Source organism: Dermochelys coriacea, chromosome 2 (assembly GCF_009764565.3).
Source record: "Dermochelys coriacea isolate rDerCor1 chromosome 2, rDerCor1.pri.v4, whole genome shotgun sequence".
In the NCBI taxonomy this organism is placed as follows: Eukaryota; Metazoa; Chordata; order Testudines; family Dermochelyidae; genus Dermochelys; species Dermochelys coriacea.
The window spans coordinates 39,996,462-40,018,638 of NC_050069.1; the positions used below are offsets into that span (position 1 = coordinate 39,996,462).

The 22,177-nt window shown below is 37.4% G+C and overlaps 1 protein-coding gene across 9 annotated transcripts in view; it reads right to left on the reverse strand.

Annotated features, from left to right (window-relative positions):
- The window catches only part of VPS13B (vacuolar protein sorting 13 homolog B), a 921,736-nt gene that overhangs the window by 98,849 nt on the left and 800,710 nt on the right, over positions 1-22,177 (reverse strand). For all 9 annotated transcript variants that reach the window (XM_038388370.2, XM_038388367.2, XM_038388371.2 and 6 more), the window contains exon 40: positions 3,118-3,314. In XM_038388370.2, the coding sequence (XP_038244298.1) occupies positions 3,118-3,314 (197 nt within the window). The remainder of the gene's footprint in view (positions 1-3,117; positions 3,315-22,177) is intronic.

The window sequence follows — 22,177 nt, forward strand, 5'->3', positions numbered from 1 at the left end:
TCAATAATAAAGTACTTAAAACACAAGGGATTAGCCCTTTAGTACTAGTTATTAGCATATCAGAGAGGTCACAACAAAAACCTGTAGGTTTTTATTTTTTTTTTTTAAAGAAAGTTATTGGTAGTGAGCGCTAGCTGCCTGTACCTGGCACCAATGTGGGAGGCTAATCCAAAATATAAAAATCAAATACAGAAAATAAACTCCAGCCAAGTTAAGGATTTTATAGAACTAATTCCTTTTTGTAGGACAATTCTATATTAGATGTTTTAAAAATTAATCAACTGATTAATCGTGTTATATTACATTAAAAATATCAAATGCTATGTAACTATGAAGTAATACTAAACAACATATCTGCACACAAATGTGATTTTTGGTACTTATATCTACTTTTTTAATTATGGAGTTGAGAGTGGAGTGATACAGGTATCTAGGTGTAGGTTCTCTCACTTTTCACCCCATTGGTTCTGATTGGGATATATAATAAAGAAGGCCAGTGAAGCAGTTCCAGATATTGTTTGCTCTAAATGGAGATCTTAGAGTGTCCACCATCAGGCATTCATTTTGTTTCTCTTTACTTTCCATATTACTTTGTCCCTGCTTCCTCATAAGAGCTAGAAATGAATCTAAGGAAGACTATAATTTGCTCTGGTTTACTCTTCTTTCTGGTCCCTTTAGAGCCTCAAACATGCTCCTGAATCTAGATCTCCTGGTGTGAGCTAATACCTAAAAAAGGCTTTTTTTGCTTTTCCTATGCCCACAAAATTATGGAAAGTAGCTGGATGAGTGCAATGAAAGTTATCATGGTAGATTAAAAGTTTCATGTCACTGTACCACTAATTTTTCTACAGTTATATTTATTTAATACAGTGGTTCTTGACATTTTCCATATTATGACCCCATGTTATAACAGAAAAACTTTTGCCAGTCTAGCTATAAAGAAAGGGAAGTTGGTCATCACTTCATGTTGGACTTATGACCATCCCCACAGGTACTGCAACCAGAGGCTGCAAACCACAGATTAATATATTTTGCATGTGTGAATTTGTGTTGTGCTATTAAATGTTTCTTATGCTCATCACCATTTTCTGGGTTAAGTTGGTTTACTCTATTAGCTTTTAAAGTTATTTGCATTTCATTTAAACACTAGTGTTGTTCCTAATGGTTGTTGCTTACAAAACTTTTTGATAGAACTCTCTGTGTGAAATATTAGATACAATGATAAATTCCATTTGAGTAGAAAACAATAGCTGTGACTGCAATGTCAAATGCTTTGATGAAAAAAATCTACTGAATTTCACTAGTTTTATTTCCAATTCCCACAGAGTTCACATTTCTATGGTGCTAAGTTGACCACAAAGGTAATATTGCAAAGGTCCCACATTCAGAGGAATTAACCTTGTCTAAAACACTTAACTTCTCAATGATGAAAATGCATTCTTTCACAATTAACATCAAGAAATCATTTCCAACCTGATATTATTAATGGAAACCAGATGTTAATTTTTTCTTGATTTTGTTCCCTGACTCCCCCTGAATTCTATTGGGTGTACACACACACACACACACACACACACACAGCAGTACAACCAACACATACGGTTGCAGTAGCAAACTCCCAATCATCCAGTAGAATTTACTAAAAGGACAGGAAGGAGAGCAGTTTGACAATCACTTGCATTGTTATTTCTGAATATCAGATACAATAGTGCATCCCTAATAGGTTTTTTCAAACTCTGTAAGGTAATCAAAAACTCATCAACAAAATCCCAACTTTGACTCAGTGCACTTCTTCACAGTTAACCATTTACGAAGCTTCAAGATGGTGAAGAAATGAAAACATTTATCTTCTGAAATAATAAGTGTTTCTTGAAATCTCACTGATGGTAAATTTCCATTTGTTAGCAATAGTAAAGAACACAGTATGATTGATACGTAATGACCATAAAGCATCACCAGGATTATAATTAACATTATTGAGATATGCACTCACAACTGAATTGTGCCTTTCAGGTTCTGTCTCACACAGGGCCGGATTAAGGCAGGGGCTTTAGGGGCTGCAGTCCAGGGCCCCAGCTCAAGGGGAGCCCCGCAAAAATAAATCATAGGCAGTGATCAACTCCAGGCCGCTAAAAGTTCTGCGGTGGAGCAAGGTGCTCAGGCAGGCTGCCTGCATGCCGTGGCGCCATGCCACTCCTGGAAGCACCAGCTGCTAGCAAGTCTCTGCGGCACCTGACAGGGGCGGGGAGGCGGCTCTGTGTGCTGCCCCTGCCTCCAGCACTGTCCTTGTAGCTCCCATTGGTCTGTTCCCAGCCAATGGGAGCTACAGGGGTGGCACTTGCGGACACGGGCAGCTCATGGAGTCACGCTATCCTCTCACCTCTCAGGGGCTGCAGAGATGTGCTAGCAGCCAGCCACTTCCGGGAGCAGCATGGGGTCATGGCATGCAGCGGCCAAGAGCCGCTTGTGGTAAGCACCTTGCAGAACCTGCACCTCGCACCCCCTCCTCCACCTCACCCCCCTTCCCCAGATCAGAATCCCCCTCTTGTATCCAAACTCCCTCCCAGACCCTGCACCCCCTCCTGCACCCAATCCCCTGCCCCAGCCCCCTCCTGAAAAAAGACTTGTATACAGGGGCCCCACAAAATCTAAAAGCCCCCGGCCCACAGGATAGTTAAGCTAGCCCTGGGCTCACACCGAGGGCAGTGCAAAGATGCACAACTCTGGTGGTAGCTCCCATGTGCACAGGGGAAGCATGTCTCCTACTATACTACTCAATGAGTTGTGGAACATCATCCCCTCCTTAATGAGTCAGTTTTGCTGCCTGGTGTAGGAGGGTAGGGATTGGCCCTGGCCTGACAGCCTACTTCCCCTTTTTAATGATCCTTGTGCTCAGAAAGTCCAAGGCTTGCAAGGTTGACAGTTAACTCATGAATCTGCAGGAAGAGAAGGTTTCTTCTTTCCCTACTCCATGGACTTGTGTGAGGGTCAATCACAATCTGAAGATCAGCTAGGAGCAATTACTCCTAGTATAGATGAAAGAACATCAGTTTCACCAAGTTTCTTGAACCAGCTCTCTCCAGGGAATAGTATAGCTTTCTCTTGTTTTAAGATTACCTTTGGTCATCAGCTCCATTCTGACTGCTGTTCAGGACAATCCTCCAAAGATCTGAGGCTACAAGCTCTTTCTGATCATTCACAAAGCTGATACTGGGCAGCTGTAGCTCACAAACTTTGCTTTCTGATAGACTGAATTCCCGGAATGCAATGAATGATTTCTGGAGCTCATCCCAGTACTCCAAGCTACAAGGAACCTGTGATATTAAAGAAATCTCAGTTACTCCATTCTTCTATAAAAATACACAAAACAGGTACCTACAGTACACTTTATAATGACAAAATTAAACTAAAGTAATTGCCAAATGACCAAGAGAATTTTAAAGTCTTATTATGTATCCTGTTCTATCTCCATATAGTTACGTTACATTATTATTAGACCTTTCTATGAAGATGTTACTTAAAACATCCTCTTACGTACTGGGAAAAGAAATAGTTATTTACACTGTAATGCATATGCATGACAAAGACAATACAAAAAATCCCACATTTTCATTAGGTAGTCAAAAGATCCATTGGATGTGACGATAGCATAGAGTACTCTACTCCTCCATCAGTCTATCTGTATACATCTGTGTGTCCTCTTGTCTTATGCTTACATTGTAAGCTCCTGGGGCAGGGCCAACTTTTTGTTCTGTGTTGTATGGTGCCTAGCACACTGGATCCTTTCCATAATAGAGTGCTACAGCAATACAAATGATTAATAAATAATAATCCCCACAAAACTTCTGCCTAATTGTATTTGAATTAGCATCTTTAAAGCATTTAATATAGTGTTAAAATATACACATTAAATTAGTGAAGCTATAAACGGGAAAGTACTTTGGGCATCTGCTACAGATCACTATGACTAGAGGAGAGAGAAAATTTTAAAAATCCTGAACCAACTCTGAAAGTACGTTGAAAAAACAGAACAGCTCTCTTATGGAATGTGATAACTGTCCAGATATCTTTGTGGTCACAAAGAAAGCCATATAGTGGACCTGATTCAGCAAGTTACTTAAACATGTACCTAATTTTAAGTATATGATTAGACTAATCATTGTGAATGGAACGACTCATATGCTTAATGTTAGGCATGTGGTTAAATACCTTGCTGTATTGGGGAGAATGCCATCAAAGACACTTCTCAAGTATGTAGGAAACACATTTATAATATAGAAAGCAAGAGATTCTAAAAACAGAAGAAACTAATGGTCTTTTTTTTAGGTTATTCTTCATAATTGAAAGTTTCTTCTTCAATAGGGCTGAAAACAGTGTGTGTGTGTGAGAAATAAACATGGGGAAATAGTTTTACTTTGTGTAATGACACATCTAATCCCAGCCTTTATTCAAGCCTAATGTAATGGTGTCCAGTTTGCAAATTAATTCCAATTCAGCAGTCTCTTGTTGGAGTCTGTTTCTGAATTTTTTTTGTATAATTGCTGAATTGGAATTAATTTGCAAACTGGACACCATTACATTAGGCTTGAACAAAGACTGGGAGTGGATGTGTCATTACACAAAGTAAAACTATTTCCCCATGTTTATCCCCCCTTCCCTCCCACTGTTCCTCACATGTTCTTGTCAACTGCTGGAAATGGTCCACCTTAATTATCACGACAAAAGGTTCCCCCCCTGCCCCTGCTGGTAATAGCTCACCTTACCTGATCATTCTCATTACAGTGCGTATGGTAACACCCACTGTTTCATGTTCTCTGTGTATATAAAATCTCCCCCCTGTATTTTCTACTGCATGCATCCGATGAAGTGAACTGTAGCTCACGAAAGCTTATGCTCAAATAAATTTGTTAGTCTCTAAGGTGCCACAAGTACTCCAGTTCCTTTTTAGGCTGGATTGTGATCTGAAATAGTGTGCTTATTTTTCGGTCCCCATTAACAGAAACACATAGAAACTGGAGAGAACTCAGGGGAAGCCACAAAAATGACCAAAGGAATAGGATATCTGAATAATGAGGAAAAACATATTGTATACTGATTAAAATGAGAAAAAAACAGTTTTAACATTTGAAAAGTGACGCATTTGTATGCACAGTATTTTTTCCCTAACTTTATTTTAATATGTACCGTACATAAGAAATGTAGTGTAGACAGATATATTAGGTTTCAAGATATCATTTATAGGTTATAAACTAAAAGGTCAAATATGCAGTTTATGTGATCTCCCTAAACTACAGCTCATATGCTTTGGGACTGTCCGAAACGCTAAGCATATTGGGCTGAAGAATGCAAAAGACTTACTTGATTTAGAATCCTCTATTCCTAAACATCTAGATTTATTCATTCTAGGGGGCTTATTGCTAATGCCTGATCTGGATAAATGTAAGGGATGATGGGTGCTCTGAGCAGCATTAGCTGCCAAAAACAATAGTTGTGAAAGACTGAAAATAGGCTATATCCCCAAAACTGAGTCATTGGCAGTGAGAATGAGTGAGTTAGATGCACTAGAAAATGCCCCATGTGTAAAATTAAATACGGTTCTTTTATCTTGAAATGTTTGAGTAACACTCTAGTTACAATTCAAATACCTGTTACCTCTTAGAATATAGCCACTGTGATTTCCTCTAGAAAACTAAGGTAAACACCACAGTTACAAGGCTAGCCACCAGACTCCACTATTAAACAACAAACACACACAAGAACCCGCAATTCTTTATCTAGGACCCAGGCTGACAAAACTTTTCTTTTTTTTCCTAGCTATCAAAAAGGTCCATGGCTGTGATCATGCTCATCATCAAAACTGAAAAAGAACACTGTGAGTATAACTTACATCTCCCAATCTCACTTGTCACCTGGAGTGAAAAGATACTATTTGAGCACCCTAGACTCAGAATCCCTAAACTCAACTTTGCAAGGTGGCTGCTACATATTTTAGTACACAAATACCTTACACAGAAGAGGCAGCAGCCTCGCTCCATGTAGGGATACTGCAGCGCAGAGAAATACATGCACTGAAAGCTTCAATCTCTCTTTTGGTGACCTTTGAGAAAGAATTAAAGAAGGGAACAGCTGGATTACAGACTAATGTGTTCATGTGTTGCCCTCAGAGATGCAATTATGTCCTTTTATTTATGTATTGTTTCATTATTTTGTTTGAAAAAAAGCTTCTAAAGATTAAATGTTCACTTCTTGAAGTGCTATCTCTCACATGGTGGGTGCTTCCCCTTGGAGATGAAGTCACTCTTGTTCCAGAAACAACTACTGTACAACAAAATGCACACAGAAGACAGGAAGCATGTGTGTGTTTTATTATCTCCTAACAGGGCCACCTAAGTGAAAGAGAGGCGGAATACAAAACAATCTTGTACTTTGTGTCAGACGCCAAACCCATGCTGCGATTTTAACCCAAGCTTCCTGCATGAATAACTGATTGCTCCATAATACGGCTATCCTGGTATTAGGATATTTTTCTGTTCTACAGCCAAGTGCCTTGAAAATACAACTTTCCCTTTAGGTGAACTGAAGAAGTAGCAGAAGAAAAATGAAAACTGTTGTCCACAATACTATAGGAAGTACATTCTTGGCAATGTTACCCAGCAGTCTGTATTTTTAACTTTATTGTTAACAGTGATTTCCATCAAAATTGCAAAGCAATGTTAGTTGAAAAGTGTATTACAGAGAAAGTGAATTCAAAATAAAATTAAGGATAAACAGATATAAAAAAAACGTGCCTATGTATATTGTTAATAAATAATCTAAACTGACCTCTAGAACAACTCTACAATTTCAGAACATTTCAATACACACCTGCCAGACTAGCTTCCTATGCAACTGAGTGTTGTGAACTCATAGTACAGAGCAAATTGCCTTCTAGGAGTTGGATAATATTTCTGACCTCCTTCTCAGGGGACTGAGATTATATCTCATCACTGTGGAAAATAACCTTTTCTGGCATTTCCATGTTCTGGAAATTCACTCCATTAGACTTTTGATGTGGATCCAAATAAAAAATGGAGGTGATTCAAAGTCAGATACAGCATAACAATGCTTCAGCTGTTATATAATCCAATAAATTATAGCTGCACAAAGGAAATTATGTTATGCCTTTTTCAAATTTCTTCTGCATCTTTGTTATGTTGATTTTGTTACATTCACACTATTGTGCAATATCCTTAGACTTGGGGCACTGAAAATTCTTCCTCAACAGCACACGCTCAGTGCTTAATATATAGTGATAAGCATATACTGCAATTAGAAGAACTTTAAGAAACTATACACTACCTTTTCTTCAGAGAGCTTTTGGATTGGGTTTAATAATGCCTGTTTGAAAGTCACAGTTATTTAGTTCAATTGTAAATATTCCCACATGTGTGTGTTTTAATTTCGGGTTTTTCATCTGTAAAATGAGGATAATAATATTTACTCAGCTTTCCAAAGTACTTAGAAATCTTTGGTAAAAGGGGAATATACTTTTTTTTTTAAATAAAGAATAGCATCTAGGACCTTCTATTTATGTTAAATCAAATATATTTACGGTAGTCTGCAACTGCTGTTAGTTATGTGGTATTTATTCTACTTACACGTAAATCAATACTACAGAATATAAAATAAACACCTAACTCTTAATTATAATGCAGAGATATCAAAGAAAAAATATCTTTTCTGAAAAAAAGTCTGTTTTTAAAAAAATACCTAAATGCCTTTTAGCTGAGTTTGGAAAAAAGCTTCTATACATCTTCAACTAATAGAAGCCATAAAAAACCCTTTGTAATATGGAACCAGTTGAGAAACCACAAGTATTCAAATGCAGGAAATCATGATTTTATAACATTTTAATGTGATCTACTCTTGGGAAACAAAGTTAACCAAGCCCTATTTCTGTACAGGAAATATTCCACTGTACAGTTGTAATACATTGTGGTGAGGGGTACAGCTGCAAATTTTTCACCTGTAATGCCCCACTGGTATTGTGGCTTACTGCATTGCATCAAGATTGCCTTCCTGTCCGGAAAGCCCTCTAAGTACAAACAAGACTCTAAGCCCAGGTTTTATTTTCCCTTGGTATCGGAATATGGTAATTTAAGAGCCCTGAGAAATACTTTTAAACCTTTTTAGAAGAAATATGTAGCATTCTCTTATTAAGGCCTATGTTTTGGGTTTTTTAAAAACACATGTGACCAACTTATCTTATCAATTTATCAAGCTACCAAGTTCAGAGCAAATGCAGGTGTGCATGATAGAAAGCAATCTGTCACAGACTGAGTTTTTTCTCATTAAAGAGAAATTAATCTAAACATACAAAATAGCTTTTGTTTAAACAGAGACAGCAGAGTAGTACCAAGCTGTGAGAGGACTTCGGTAGGATCTTTAAAATATATATATATACTCTTAAGTAGAGAAACAGTTTCATATGTCATTCATCTTTACATTGAGTACACTTGGGGTCACTTACACTTCCTACTGAAAAAGTAGCAAGAAATAGTACAATGCTGTAGAATGTATTGGATTCTTTTTGTCTAGTTTCTCTATTGAACCTTGCAAATACTCAGAAACAAGTTATCCAAAAAGCTCTTGGTATATAACCTCATCTACCCATTACAGTGTTTTTCAAATTGTTCTATTTTTTCTGCTAGAGTAAAAAATAGTCCATATTTATATAGTGATTTTCATCTTGAAGGATCCAAAGCACTTCACAAATAATATGTAGATAGCACCAATGAAATGCAGCCACCTCTGGGAGTGCAGCCAGCAGCTTACTAGTGCATAGTATATATTGCACAATAGTGGACTGATGAGATATTTGGCCAAGGATACATGAACAAACCCCTACTCTAACAAAAAGTGGCATGTCTTCAGCATCCAGTTGTAGTAGAGAAAACTTTAGTTTCTAAAGTTTCATAAATCAGAGATATGAAGTCTGAAAAGGTCAGAACTCAACCAGAGTATAAATCTGTCATTAAAGTACTCCAATGGTTTTGTCAGTCTTCTGGCATCAGGCAGAGTCTTAACTGGCTCAAGGAATAAAAGTGTGAGGCACTGGCAAATTATGCACAATGACAAGTTAACATTCCCAAGGAGTTACACCTAACTCCATGCAGAGTTTACTGAAAATGTACCCCTAAAGGATACAGTCTCCCATCTTGATACACAGAAAGTTTTGCATATAACATGCAGAACACACAACAAGAAATTAAGATTATAATAATTCACAAATACATTAACAGGATAGTAAAGTCCCTCAAAGCAAGATAATTCACAAATGTTTAAATCTACAATACCTAAAAAAATTGGCTCTGTTTCTTCATCTGCCTCAGACTCATTGTGCAACCATAGTCAATAAATTTCTCTGCCTCCGTTTCCCCTCTATGAAGCAGAATGAAAATAATACTCAATATTTATCTCTTAAAATGAGTTTTAAATAATTAAGTTCTAATGTTCAGAAATAGGTTTGCAAAATTGTACATGTCATTATGCATGTGCACACCAATGATCAGTTAGATCATTTGAAGTCTAATTAGTTATTGGTACATGCAAGTCTCCAATCCTTGGCAACACTACAATTGTACACATACATTATGTGTGTTCATTTTTGCACATGTACATTTCTGAAAATGTGGGTCTAGGAAAGAAATCTGAGACACTAGGATGAAGGGCATTTTTGAAAGGATGAAGTATTATAAGATCAAACATGATTTTCAGAATAAAAGACTAATCTTTCATTTTATGCTTGTTTAATCTGTACAAATAGCAGATAAATGAATAAAAAAGAATATATAATTTAATTAAAAAGGATTACTTAAAACAACAAATGACAGCTTTAAAAGGCAAGATCCCTGACAATACAACAAATTCGGCTTGCTCTCTGCACTAACTAAAATAATTGGACAACATATTTTATCACACTTTAGAAAAGTCTGACCAATTAAAGCACAAGCATTAAGTATAATTACAGACTTTAAAATATTCAAAATTTCAATCCATGCTGTTGATAAGTGTGGCTGCGCTTTACAGCATGCTTAACTAATAATACCACAAACCTAAATCACTAACCTGCCAAACACAAATTACTGGATTTCCAAAATACTTGCTTCTGAAATGTGAGAAATGAACCAAACATGAGTAAAATTTGTGGTTTCCCAAAAACCTCTTTTCCCAGCTCTTTCAAATGCCCAGCTCAACACTGTAGCCCCAATGGGGAATACAAAACAAAAAGGAAACAGAGTCAGCCAAAAATGAGGTATTCTTCATTAAAGGGAAAAATGAATGCCTTTGACATTGATCATAATTCTTTTCTTGTTGACTGTCATGTCAAATTTTTCCTGTAGTTATGACTTATAGTAGGTCTAATGCCAATCATTCTTAAGCTCATTCTTCCTTGGGCCACTGTTTAAGCAGCCACTAGGTGTTAGCAAATGTGTCTGTTTCTACGTTAGCATAGTGTTGAAAACATCAAGCTCAAGGTTTTGTAGTTTACAAATGTTTTATTTAAAGTGTGTAGGCGATTAATGTGATGTAACCGATAATTTTCTTAAATCCCTAACTTTCCCAGATGTTGCAGACATTTATATTCTTTTAAAGGAGCTTTCTTCACCTCAGAAGATTTAAAAAGGAAACCTTCCAGAGCAGGGTTACTTACCTGGTCTTTTCCCTATTTAAATCTAAGCTAAGCCCATGCAATCTCAAAACTATTTACTCCTCTGCTTTTTTCTGCCGTCAGAGAGACCAAGCTGAATTAACCACGACTCTCCAGACCAAGAGAGTTGTTACTCTGTTTACAAAGAGACTGTGAAGGTAAACGGGCAAAAAAAGATGCCCCAGCACACAATAATATTTTCATCAATTCTTATAAAACTGAATACACTTGCATGCAATTGGAATACCAGCTGGTACACAAAGGAAACACACATACACAAAATTGTTTCTGTGTTACAGCTTGATAGATGTTTTATTTTAACTTCATATGCATAAATGAATAAGAGCCATAGAGTATGCTCCTTTTGTCTCAGCTCCCCTATACAGCCTGTAATATTCTCTCAACAGAGTTCATGATTTGCCTGGACTATCTCCCTGGATAGCAATTCAGGAGACTATTGCATTAAGGTCTTTGTTGTGAAAGTGGACTGCGTAGATCTTAGGGATCAGAATTTAGAGTACCACTTGATATAATCACAAACAGCAAAAATATATACAGTTTATATTTGATTATACCATCTGTTATTCCATCGCCACTTGTGTAAACAGTTCAGTGACAATGAGTAAGTTTTTAGGAAGTACAGGGTAGTGCCAGTGATATTCTTTGCTGGAGAGATAGGATATAGAAAGGAACAGCAGAAATCAAACACCTCTGAAGAGACTCCCCAAGTAAACATCTGTGCAAGAAATTTCTTGTTGCAATCCTGTTCACAAGCTTGCACACACAGACACATGGCAGAATATTTTCCACACAACACAAATAGCTTTTCTTGGTGAAAACCTGTTCCCGATATGGATAACTGATGTCACAGACATCATAGGCTCAGGCCTAAAGAAAACAGAAAAATAAACACCTTCTTGTCCTCCCAGCTGAACATATGCCAGGTATGGGAACTGTACCTTTAAGAGGATCATGTTATGTAATGCAGAGGCAGTTGGAACTGAGATACTGAATGAAGCTTATCTCTGTCAAGCACCTTTTCTCTGTGTTATTACAGAATACTACATAGAACCAAAAATAAAAATAAATTCAGAAAATAACCTGAGTGAAGGAATGGAGCAGCTAAAAGCTCCTCCACAGCTGAAACTCACTGGGAACTTGGAAGATAACTGGAGGAATTTCAAACAGCACTTCACTCTTCATGTGCAAGCAATGGGTGCGGGTCAAAAGGAAGATGCACCTTATTTTTGACAATGGATGGTTCTGAAGCAGTTGCTATGTTTAACAGTTTTCAGTTAAAGTTCCAGCTCCTGGCAGCGTGTGTGTTTAGGTAAATATGTCAACTTTCATTTAAAAAAAGAATACGTCTCTATCCCTCATGGTTGAGGAGTAAAGATTGAAAACATGAGTCCCACTTAAGGGCTTAAAACCCAAAAGGTAAATAAAAAGAACATAAAATTGATCATGCTTTAAAGATCTCATGATTTTTAAAGACAGTCTCATGATTTTTGTGCCTGAATCATAATTTTTGAACACTTGAGCTTGGGAATGCTGCTATGAAATTGTAGTTCAGAAATTTGAAGAATATCGCACCCATGTAAAAATGAAAGATATGAATGATATGTTTTAATCTGAGGTTACAAATGTTGATTGATGTGAGGCTGAAGAGCCAATCTTGCAATTCTGGGGGGTTAAATGAGTCCCTGATAAAAAGACTGAATTGTGATTAGAATCTGGAATAAAAAAACTCTAAGAATGACTAGTATAAAATTAACCCTTTCACAAAGCATGTAGAATTTTGTAAGCAACAGAAGTTACCCAATCCAGACTGAAATGTATGGAGAGTGAACTGTGGTCTGACACAGTAGACATGATTGAGAATCCAAAATACTACAAGTAGAGAGATCTGCAAATCCAAGTGACAGTGCAAGGTACTTCAGAAATTAACTGAACATGGTTAGTAAGTTTAGTTAGTAGGTAGGGTATAAATATTTCAAATTGTGTGTTATATAAATGTTGATTGTGGTTGTTAAGTTTGGGAAGGAAAAGGAAGATGTAGGGAATGGACCTTTAAAAGGTTCATGTTATGTAACACAGAGGTGACTGGAATTGAGATACTGAATGAAGCAGAGCACTGCCAAGCAAAGCACCTTCATTACTAAACACCATACTATGCAAAAGCTAATCAGGGATTCCCTAGACTTCAGAAGAACATGAGAGGACTTTGTGGGCGGAGAACTGGAAATATAGCATAAAGCTCCCCAGAGTTAATTTTCCCCCTATTTTGCTTAAGGATGGACCTATAAGATATATCGAGTTCTGAGTTTGTAGAATTTTAGGGTCACTATTGAAAGAATTAAAAACAAAATTTGACCAGTTTTTGTGGCCCCACACTCTCTCTCCCAACCCTCAAACCCTAATAACAACAACAAAGAGGAAAAATAACAGTTCTCATCCCTTCTACAGTGCTGTCCAACTGAGGATCTCATGAAACTTTAGAAACCTTAATGGATTTAGCATTGCAAAATACCTCGGAGAGATATATAAAAATAGTATAATCCCTATTTGTTCCGTAGCCCTTTTAATTATGTAGGAGGCATTTTGTTGCATTAGGATAGTGATATTATGTGCACCAGCACAAAGTGTTCTCTAAAAATGGAAACAAGTTGCTTTTATACTTGCGCGCCTCTCTTTTTCCCTAGCTAAAAGCAATATAAAGTGTGTGTGTATGGGGGGGGGGAGAGAAGAAGTGAGAGGGAACTAATGAAAAGGGAACTAGAAGAGGCAGATGATAGAGAGAGAGCTCTCAACACCCATTCACCCACATTGTGGTGTTCTCCCTGCCAGCTTCAGTCAACACTCTCTACTCTGTTCTCTGGAAGAGAAGAAAAGGCACAGCCCTGGAAGTCTTTGCTCTACACCTCAGACTGCCTGCTTGTGTACTGCCTAGCATGTTCCTGAGATGCGGCTGTTGTGAATACCCCAGGGAGATGCCCTTACATCCATTGTCTATTTAGTTAAATAGGTTCAGAGAAACCTTAAGGGAAGAACAGCCTAGTCATTGGATTTTGTTTTGTATTAAGCTGAAATAATTTGAAATTTCAGCACAGGATTGCTGTGATGGACTCAGCTTATTTTGTTACAATTTATCTAGGATTCTTGAAAAAAATTAAAGCTGCTCCTGATCCATTGTATGCTATTTCCAGTCCTTCCCATCTGCCAGCACTGGGCCCAAAGAACAGGGGAATGTATCATGATCAGTGGAACTGGACTCAGAGGGTCCATGTTCCCTGAGGTATTGTTATTGAGAGGACATCAGAGGAACAGGGAGAAGGAGGAGTAAGCTGGAAGCAACTCAGCCACATGGACAAAGCGGAGCACAGCATTTAATAAAGTTCCACTTGTTCAAGTTAACCTGCATTCAGCTTTACTCTTTGTTAATGAAACATGGTGGCAGCATTGGAACGGTGAGTTCTCTGAAGTGCATCAGCTGGCAGGGTGAGTCATGGAACTCAGTCTGAAGCTCCCAGAGCCCTGGATTTTGCAGACACAAACCTAGCCCAGCAATGAACCAAGTGGAAGGAGGAGTTCCATCTGTACACAGATCTGGCCACACAAGAGGACAACAGCAGGAAAATAAAACCCTTCTTTTGCCATATTGGGGAACCAGGCAGAGGGGTCCACTCTGCCTCGAGCCTGGTTGCACTGAGATCATACAAGGTAACTACAGAAGAGGGACAATTGATCCAAAGGCAAAGGAGACACTTACAAGCCAAAGACACAAGACCCAGAGAGCCTACAGAGATACACAGATCATCACAGAACAGAGAGACCAAGAACTATCCAGAGGCCAACCCACACAGGGAGGGAGGAGACTCCATAGAGACACTGTTTGCTAGACTTGAAGATAGATGAAAGGAAGACCCAGAGATATTAGTCCCAGTGTGGTTGCCTGTTGAGGATATTAAACTATCTCAAAGACTACATAATCAGCTGAATCTTATAAGGACAAGACTCCAACTCAGTTATGTGCTAGCAACCTCTGGCTGAAGGGACAGGTTGTTGAGGGCTTGGCTACAATTATTTGTTTTTAATGTTTGTAGTAAAATGTTTGTAAAATAGGTAAGATGTGTCATAATCCGTGGAACTGGAGTCAGAGGAACCATGTTCCTCGGAGGGACTGTTATTGAAGGACACCAAGGGTACTGGTGGAGTTAGGCTGGAAGCAGTACACAGGATTCAATGAAGTTCCACTTGTTCAACTTAACATATATTAAGCTACTCTCTTTGCTAATGGAACAGGGACCACTCTGAAATTTGGGCTGAGCATGAATGTTTTAGCTGGACCAGTAGGATCTATTGACCAGGGGGTAAGGCTGCCCAGGGATGTCCTAATTGGTAAATGAATTTATTTTTGTTTTGTTTTATAGAACATCTTTTTTCTTTTTTGTCCTTTCACCAGTAAATATCTTCCCATTAGTTCCTTGCACTAGAAAGCATAGTTTTGTTTTTTTGGACTGGATTTTGTTTTTGTTTTTTTTAATTCATAGTGAACTGTGTATATTTTGCACTGAAACTGTTCTCAGAAACAGGGCAACACTTCTTGGGTTAGGTCCTCAACTGAGGACCTAACACGTGTATATGTAGTCACAAGAGCTGAATGCACGGCTCTACACCACTAGTTGATTACTCAGATTTATCTACTGCTAAACAAATGATGTCACAGGCCAAATCAAAACCATGCTGATCTGCAAATCCAGGTTGGCCCCTACAGTTGCCTTATAGAGAACAATTAACAGTTAGATGGAGAAACTGAGGCACTGAAAGGTTAAGTGACTTTACCAAAATCGTAATGCTAGCTTCTGGTAGTACTCGGATAGAACCCCAATTTTCTGACTCCCAGTCTTGCCCTTTTAACCATTACACTATTCTTTAAAATGGCAAAATTTCACCATTTTTGCAAATCTCGGTTTTCACATGTGAATACTTGGTAAGTAAAAACGGACACTTCTTTTCCCTAGTCTTTTAATTTCAGAAATTACCAGCACAAGATAGAGTCCTAAATGTAATATGAACCTCTCACAACTCAGACCACTAATAGCTGTTTTTTCATTTGTACATAATAAAGAAGGATCTTTTAAAAAACCTATCCATGTATCTTCAACCACCATAAAATTTTCCTCTACCTTCTCTCTAGTCACTTTTTTGACATGCTGGTGTAAATGTTTCATCTGAGATTTAAAACTTGGAAAAGTCTCCAGGAATACTTTCTGGCTAGCACCAATCTTTAACATATCAAAAAGTGATATTTTTACCTCTGTCCTGGTCTTTATTTTTATCCTTTGGATCAATTCCCTAAAAGATTTCCATACTTTGGCCTTTTCCCTTCTCTCAAGCTATAAGTATGATCCTCACTACATCACTGACTTCCTGACTTTTTTGCCCTCACCAATTTGAGCAATAATGAATTGCCCTTGCCTAAAATCACTTTAGACAGAGACAGCTCTGGGATTAACTCCATTTTCAGGAAACATATGTTGTCTTCCACTAAGTCAAATTGTCAGTGGGATATGCTTTTTCTTCTCCGTGTATGTTTTATCATATTAGCTGTAGTCTAGATTGAACTTCTATGCATTTAGTAACATTTGAATTTCCTACTGTCTAATAAGATCTTTAGTGGTTTCCCCTTTACATAAAGGGTATACTAGCTGTGGTTTAGAGTCAGTATGTACTATATCACACGGACAAAGAATAATATATGTGCTGCTAGATTTATTTCTCTGAGCACATCAAACTGCCATTCCAGTGTGTGTCCCTTCCCTTCCTCCCACAATGACTTTTATTAAAATATCTAGCTCATATATAGGGCTTTTAATCTTCAAAGCACTTTACAAATACTAATCAAGGAAATCTCACACCAGAGATGTGGATAGGCAAGCACTATTATCACTGTTTTAAGGATATAGAAACAGAAGCAGAGAGACTGAAAGTGTCCAGTCTTGCGAACCCTCTCCTAAAAATGAATATTTCCAGGGATTTTCTCCTTTACCTGAATATAAATTATAAAAGCAGTGATCTTGGAAATATAAAATTTGTTTTTATGACATGCTTATTACACACTACTTATTATTTATTATTACAGTATTTTTATTACATTATGAAAACGGCAACACTCTTCCAAGATCTCACTTTCATAGTTTGAATCACTTTGAATAAGCCTGTTATAAGACAAGGCTCCTATGTTTCATCAAAGAGTATCAGATGTGTAACAGCATGAAGGTATTTAAGAAGCCAACTCAAAGAGTTCCTCCTACACATGGTATTGAGTAGTCCAGGCAAACAATGCACATTATAACAAAGCTTAAACTTGTTCTTCATAATAATTTAGAAAAACAACACTAGCTGCTTATTTAATTTTAAAAACAGCAAAAAATATCCGTAAAAAGAAAGGAAGTACTTGTGGCACCTTAGAGACTAACAAATTTATTAGAGTATAAGCTTTTGTGAGCTACAGCTCACTTCATCGGATGAGCTGTAGCTCATGAAAGCTTATGCTCTCATAAATTTGTTAGTCTCTAAGGTGCCACAAGTACTCCTTTTCTTTTTACGGATACAGACTAACGCGGCTGCTACTCTGAAACCTGTCAAAAAATATCCACCTCCCTTTCCATTTCTTATAAGGAGTCTTGAAGTTTAAATTTCCTGAGTTGTCACAGATAGGGTTGCTTTGATCTGCTTAGCTCTTGGAAGTCCAGGGGCTCCGGGCTGTTGGCCCCGTGCAGCCCAGGGTCCCTAGGAACAGCTCTGTCTGCCATGAGGGAATTTTTTCCCCAAGAACCCGCTGTAACATTTCATGAACTCCCAGGGGTTCACGGACCCCAGTTTGGGAACCACTGGTGTAGAGGATTCACTCAGGAGTTTCTGGACTCTTTGCTGTACACAGACCACACCTCTTTCTTGATATAGAGTCAAATTTTCTAATGGCCACTCAAAGTTGCATCCACAACAATTTGCACGAGTGAACCATAGGCATTTACACTTCCAAATTGTTTTTCGTTTCTTGAATTTATACAAATTAGCAGTCTTGGAACCTTCTGGTCCTTCTTTTAACTGTTGTCATCACAGATTTGGACTGATTTGCAAAATGTAAATAACAGTGCTTAGCCACTCTTGTAAAGTACTTTGATATATTTGGATGAAAAGTGCTATAAAAGTGAAAAGTATATATGATATATACTGATAAATATTTTATATTATTTTTATAGTAAAAGAATCAGGGCTTTATAAATTAATGTGATAGGAGATATATTAGCAAACAGCTTGTAATAGCCCCTCCTTAAAGTACTGAACCAAGATGCGAGTTGCTCCACAACCCATTAGCGTCTATAAAATGTGCATTTGGGGACACACCCATATACTGGAACACACACATTCAAATACCTGGTGGCTATGCCTAAAACCACTTTGGATTGTTCAGTTTTTCTTCAATAAAACACATACACACACACATATATTTGGAGGAATTTGTAACAGATTTATCACTTTCACTTTTATTTTCAAAATGAACTTGTACCCAAGCAAAAATTTGTAGGTTATCCTGGATTATAAATTTGCTGTCTGATGGGCATCAGTATCCTTCATTCTGAGTAAAAAGAATAGTTGTTTGTAGGGGAGGAAAAATAGATCTTAAAATTTCCTAGTGATTTTAATTATTAACATGACACTGATCATTAACAGACATTAGGTACACAGCAGTGAGCTTGCAGTGGCTCTATATTCTGTCTCCACTTCAAGAGTTGTAGAAGAAAGGAAGGGTTAGATAAAATATGTGTTAAAACTCATTACCTCCACCATGATACCAAGAAAAAATAAAAGGCTTCATTGCTCAGAGATCAATACTGTTTAATGGCTGAACATAGTGGAGAAACAGATATAGTTTCCAGAATAAAATTAACTAGATGTGTATGGAAAAATGAAACAAACTAATAACTATCTGTTCATAAATGACATGACGGTTTAAGATGGTTAGTATTTTTCCAGTTGGCAAGTGTTTTTAATTTGTTAAACATGTACATTATTATAAAATAGATTTCCCACACTTTTAAAGGATATGGAATGTTAGCATTTCAAATCATTTTCTGGTTTTTCATTCAACAACCTCATTTACTATCCAAGCTTCCCAATGTCAAGACTGCAATATATCTTTATCTAACACAATATAAAGCTAAAATATGGTTATTAAACTGATTGCAAGCTAGACTGTAGCAGATAGACACAAGAGTCCTATAGAAACCTGTGATGCTATGGTGCCATTTCAGAAAAAGCTGGGTGAGCATGGGAGAGGGGCAGGCTGACACTGGAAGTGGGGACTTTGCAAACCCCTCCTTCCTAAGGCACTGTGTTTGTGTTTCTAAAGTATTCTATCACACATCCTTTTTTCATTAATAAGGCCCCAATCCTGAAAATATATATGGTTTAACTTTAATGCTTAACTTTAATTTAATGGGCCATACGAGTACTTAAAGTTAAGCACATGTAAAAGTGTGAGCAGGAAATGGACCTGAATTAGTATATAAGCCCTGAAAATAGAGGAAGATAGCTCTAGAGAAGATCTCAGTGATGATTCAGGATTACAGGCAGTGGTAAGTAACCAAAGCTGAATAATACAAAAAATACTTACCATTGCTCATTTAAATTTTTGCAAAACTCAAGTCTGGAGGGGACAAGTGTCTCCTGTAAATGATATGTGACATCTTTGTGTGCTAATTAAGCTTTTTAAACTTTTTTTTAAGATGACCTAGTTTCTAATGACATAAGGCATGTATTTCTAGCCATGATGGTCTAGATGTTGAGCTTTAAAATGATCATTCCTTGGGTCTAACAATGCTTTTTTGGCATAGACCAAATCTTACACTGAAATCAGTATAATGTTGTCACCATCTACATTTTGAGTTCTAACTTCAAGAATGGAGTATATGAAGCTTAAAAGTTTTCTTATGTGCTATGCAAGGAACGTGTAGATATCTGTTGCCAATAACAGATGCTATGCAGAGCCAGGGAAACAATTTGGAGAGTGGTGGTATATTCATAGATATATTCATAGAATATCAGGGTTGGAAGGGACCTCAGGAGGTCATCTAGTCCAACCCCCTGCTCAAAGCAGGACCGATCCCCAATTTTTGCCCTGGATCCCTAAATGGCACCCTCAAGGATTGAACTCACAACCCTGTGTTTAGCAGGCCAATGCTCAAGCCACTGATAAGTTAGGACCTGACCTGCCAGAGAACCACTATGTAGAAGAGCCAGAAAAATAATTGGTTTCTTTCTGTTTGGATCAACAGGGATAGGTATGCTGCAGAGGTATTGGTTTCAGCACTAACAAATTAAGAAGAGATATCGGCAAGTTCCAAATGAGTACAATGAAGTCTTTTTGTCTGGAAAGATGAGGAGCCAGGAGTGTTTGTAGGATGTAAAACAGGCAGAATGGGGATTCTCATGGCTGTAACCAAGCTGGGGATGGTTTCCCCTCTCTTCCCCCAAAAACACGAAGACCAAACATTTTTAACAAAATCACAGATGAAAAGCTTGCTTTCTTCCAATAGAAAAAGGAAGCAAAGTAAGAAATATATATAAAAAATCAACCTAAGTAACTTGACTAAGACAAATATTTACACTCAGTGGTGTAGCCCATAGGGCTAGCTTTCCTTTACTATATTCACTGCCTTGCTGCTATTATATTCAGCAGTAATGCAAGGAACCTACAGGCTAGTATTCTGTGAGACATTGGTTTCAGCAGTTACCATGAGTCTTGAGGCCTATGAACTTCGGCATAGATAAATGGCCCAACGATAACCCCTAAGTTTTGGGGAACTGGACGTAGAGTGTAAGGGGGAATTTTGTCCATAATGACATCAACCAACCACAGAAACATGAGCTAACACCAGCTTGTTGAAAGTTTTGGAAAAAACATCCAACCACAAAAGTACCAGGGCAACTAATTGACATATATGATGGGCTGAAATCATTAATAAGGCAAGGAAATACAAATAAGGAAGAGGGGAGAAAACCCTACTGAATATGAATTAGACATGGTAGCATCAGTGTAACATATTATAAAAGTGGTATCCCAGGCTGTGGGCAGGAGGAGAGAGAGAGAGAGATGTAGCACTTGGGAGGTGCCAGAATGATGGCCACTAGTGAAGATGAGGAAGATGGTGGTGATGAGGAAGATAATGGCTAACATTTCAGGTTGTTCTTCAAGGGATGGTGTGAGTATGGATGTTCAGATGTACTTTCTGTATTCTCTCTATCTAGATTACTGAGTTAGAGTGTTTGTGACTGTGCTAGGTGTATTAATAAATTATTTGTGAATATAGGAAAGTTCCTATAGTATGCATGTTGCAACTATGCAAATTGGTGTTCCCAACTACATGGTGATTTTAATAATACTGGGCCTGATCTTTGGACAAGAACCTGTCAAACCTCAAAGTGATAACTGAGGGTTCTTGTACATAATCTATAGAACAGGAGACAATGGAGTAAAAGTGAGAAAACAAGCTATTGGAACATTTTTGAACCTACATTAAAATTTGATTTGAGAAAGATATGATGATTCAGATCAGTTCTTATTTATCTGAAACAGTTAGTCTATCCTGAGGTTACAGTAAAATTGCAGCCAGCATGTAATGAATTCTGATATCTAACAAAGTTCTGTTTACAGTGAAGTTTTCATAAATTCTCATAATCTGAAGATGTTATAGAAACAAAGAGGCTTCCAACATTTATTCATGATGATTAAAAAGATGTTCCATAAAAGAGTTTAGTAAAGCCAGATGAAATGTCACAATGATTTACTTTAAAAGATGAACATACAACTGGCAACATTTTAAATGTTAAATGTAAGTGAAATTACACACGTGCACCTTAGACTGAATTTATCTGACAGTATAGAACTGAGGCCTTATTGGGATCACAGCTGGTTACAGTATGGGACCCCAGAGTATTTCAAGATATGCTCCCTTCAGGGAAAGCTGTTTTAAATGTGATTTCTATGCACTTTTGTATCATTACTGTTTTAAAAACTTATTTGGTTCCCTTTTTAAATGTGCTAATTGTAATTACCTTGTTCACAAATATGCTGAAGCCTTTGTACTGTTCTATCACAAGTGAATTCAAATAAAAATGATTTTTTTTCTTTTCTTTTCCCTTTATCTTGTGAATTGTCTTTTTAGGGACAACATTTCCTATTTCTGTACTTAGTAGATATACTGCAAATGAAGAAAAAGGAATTTACACAGACAAGACAAGCAGAAAAAGAACATCTTGTAGACATCATAGGTTTTTTTTAAACAAAGTCTAGAATAAAATTTTGTATGCATGCTGAAAGGCCTTCTGTTCCATCCAGGCTTATACTAAATTTAAGACCAATTACGTTTAAGAAACATTCATCTAGAGGATCTTGAAAATCCACTAAATGTTACCTCTTCC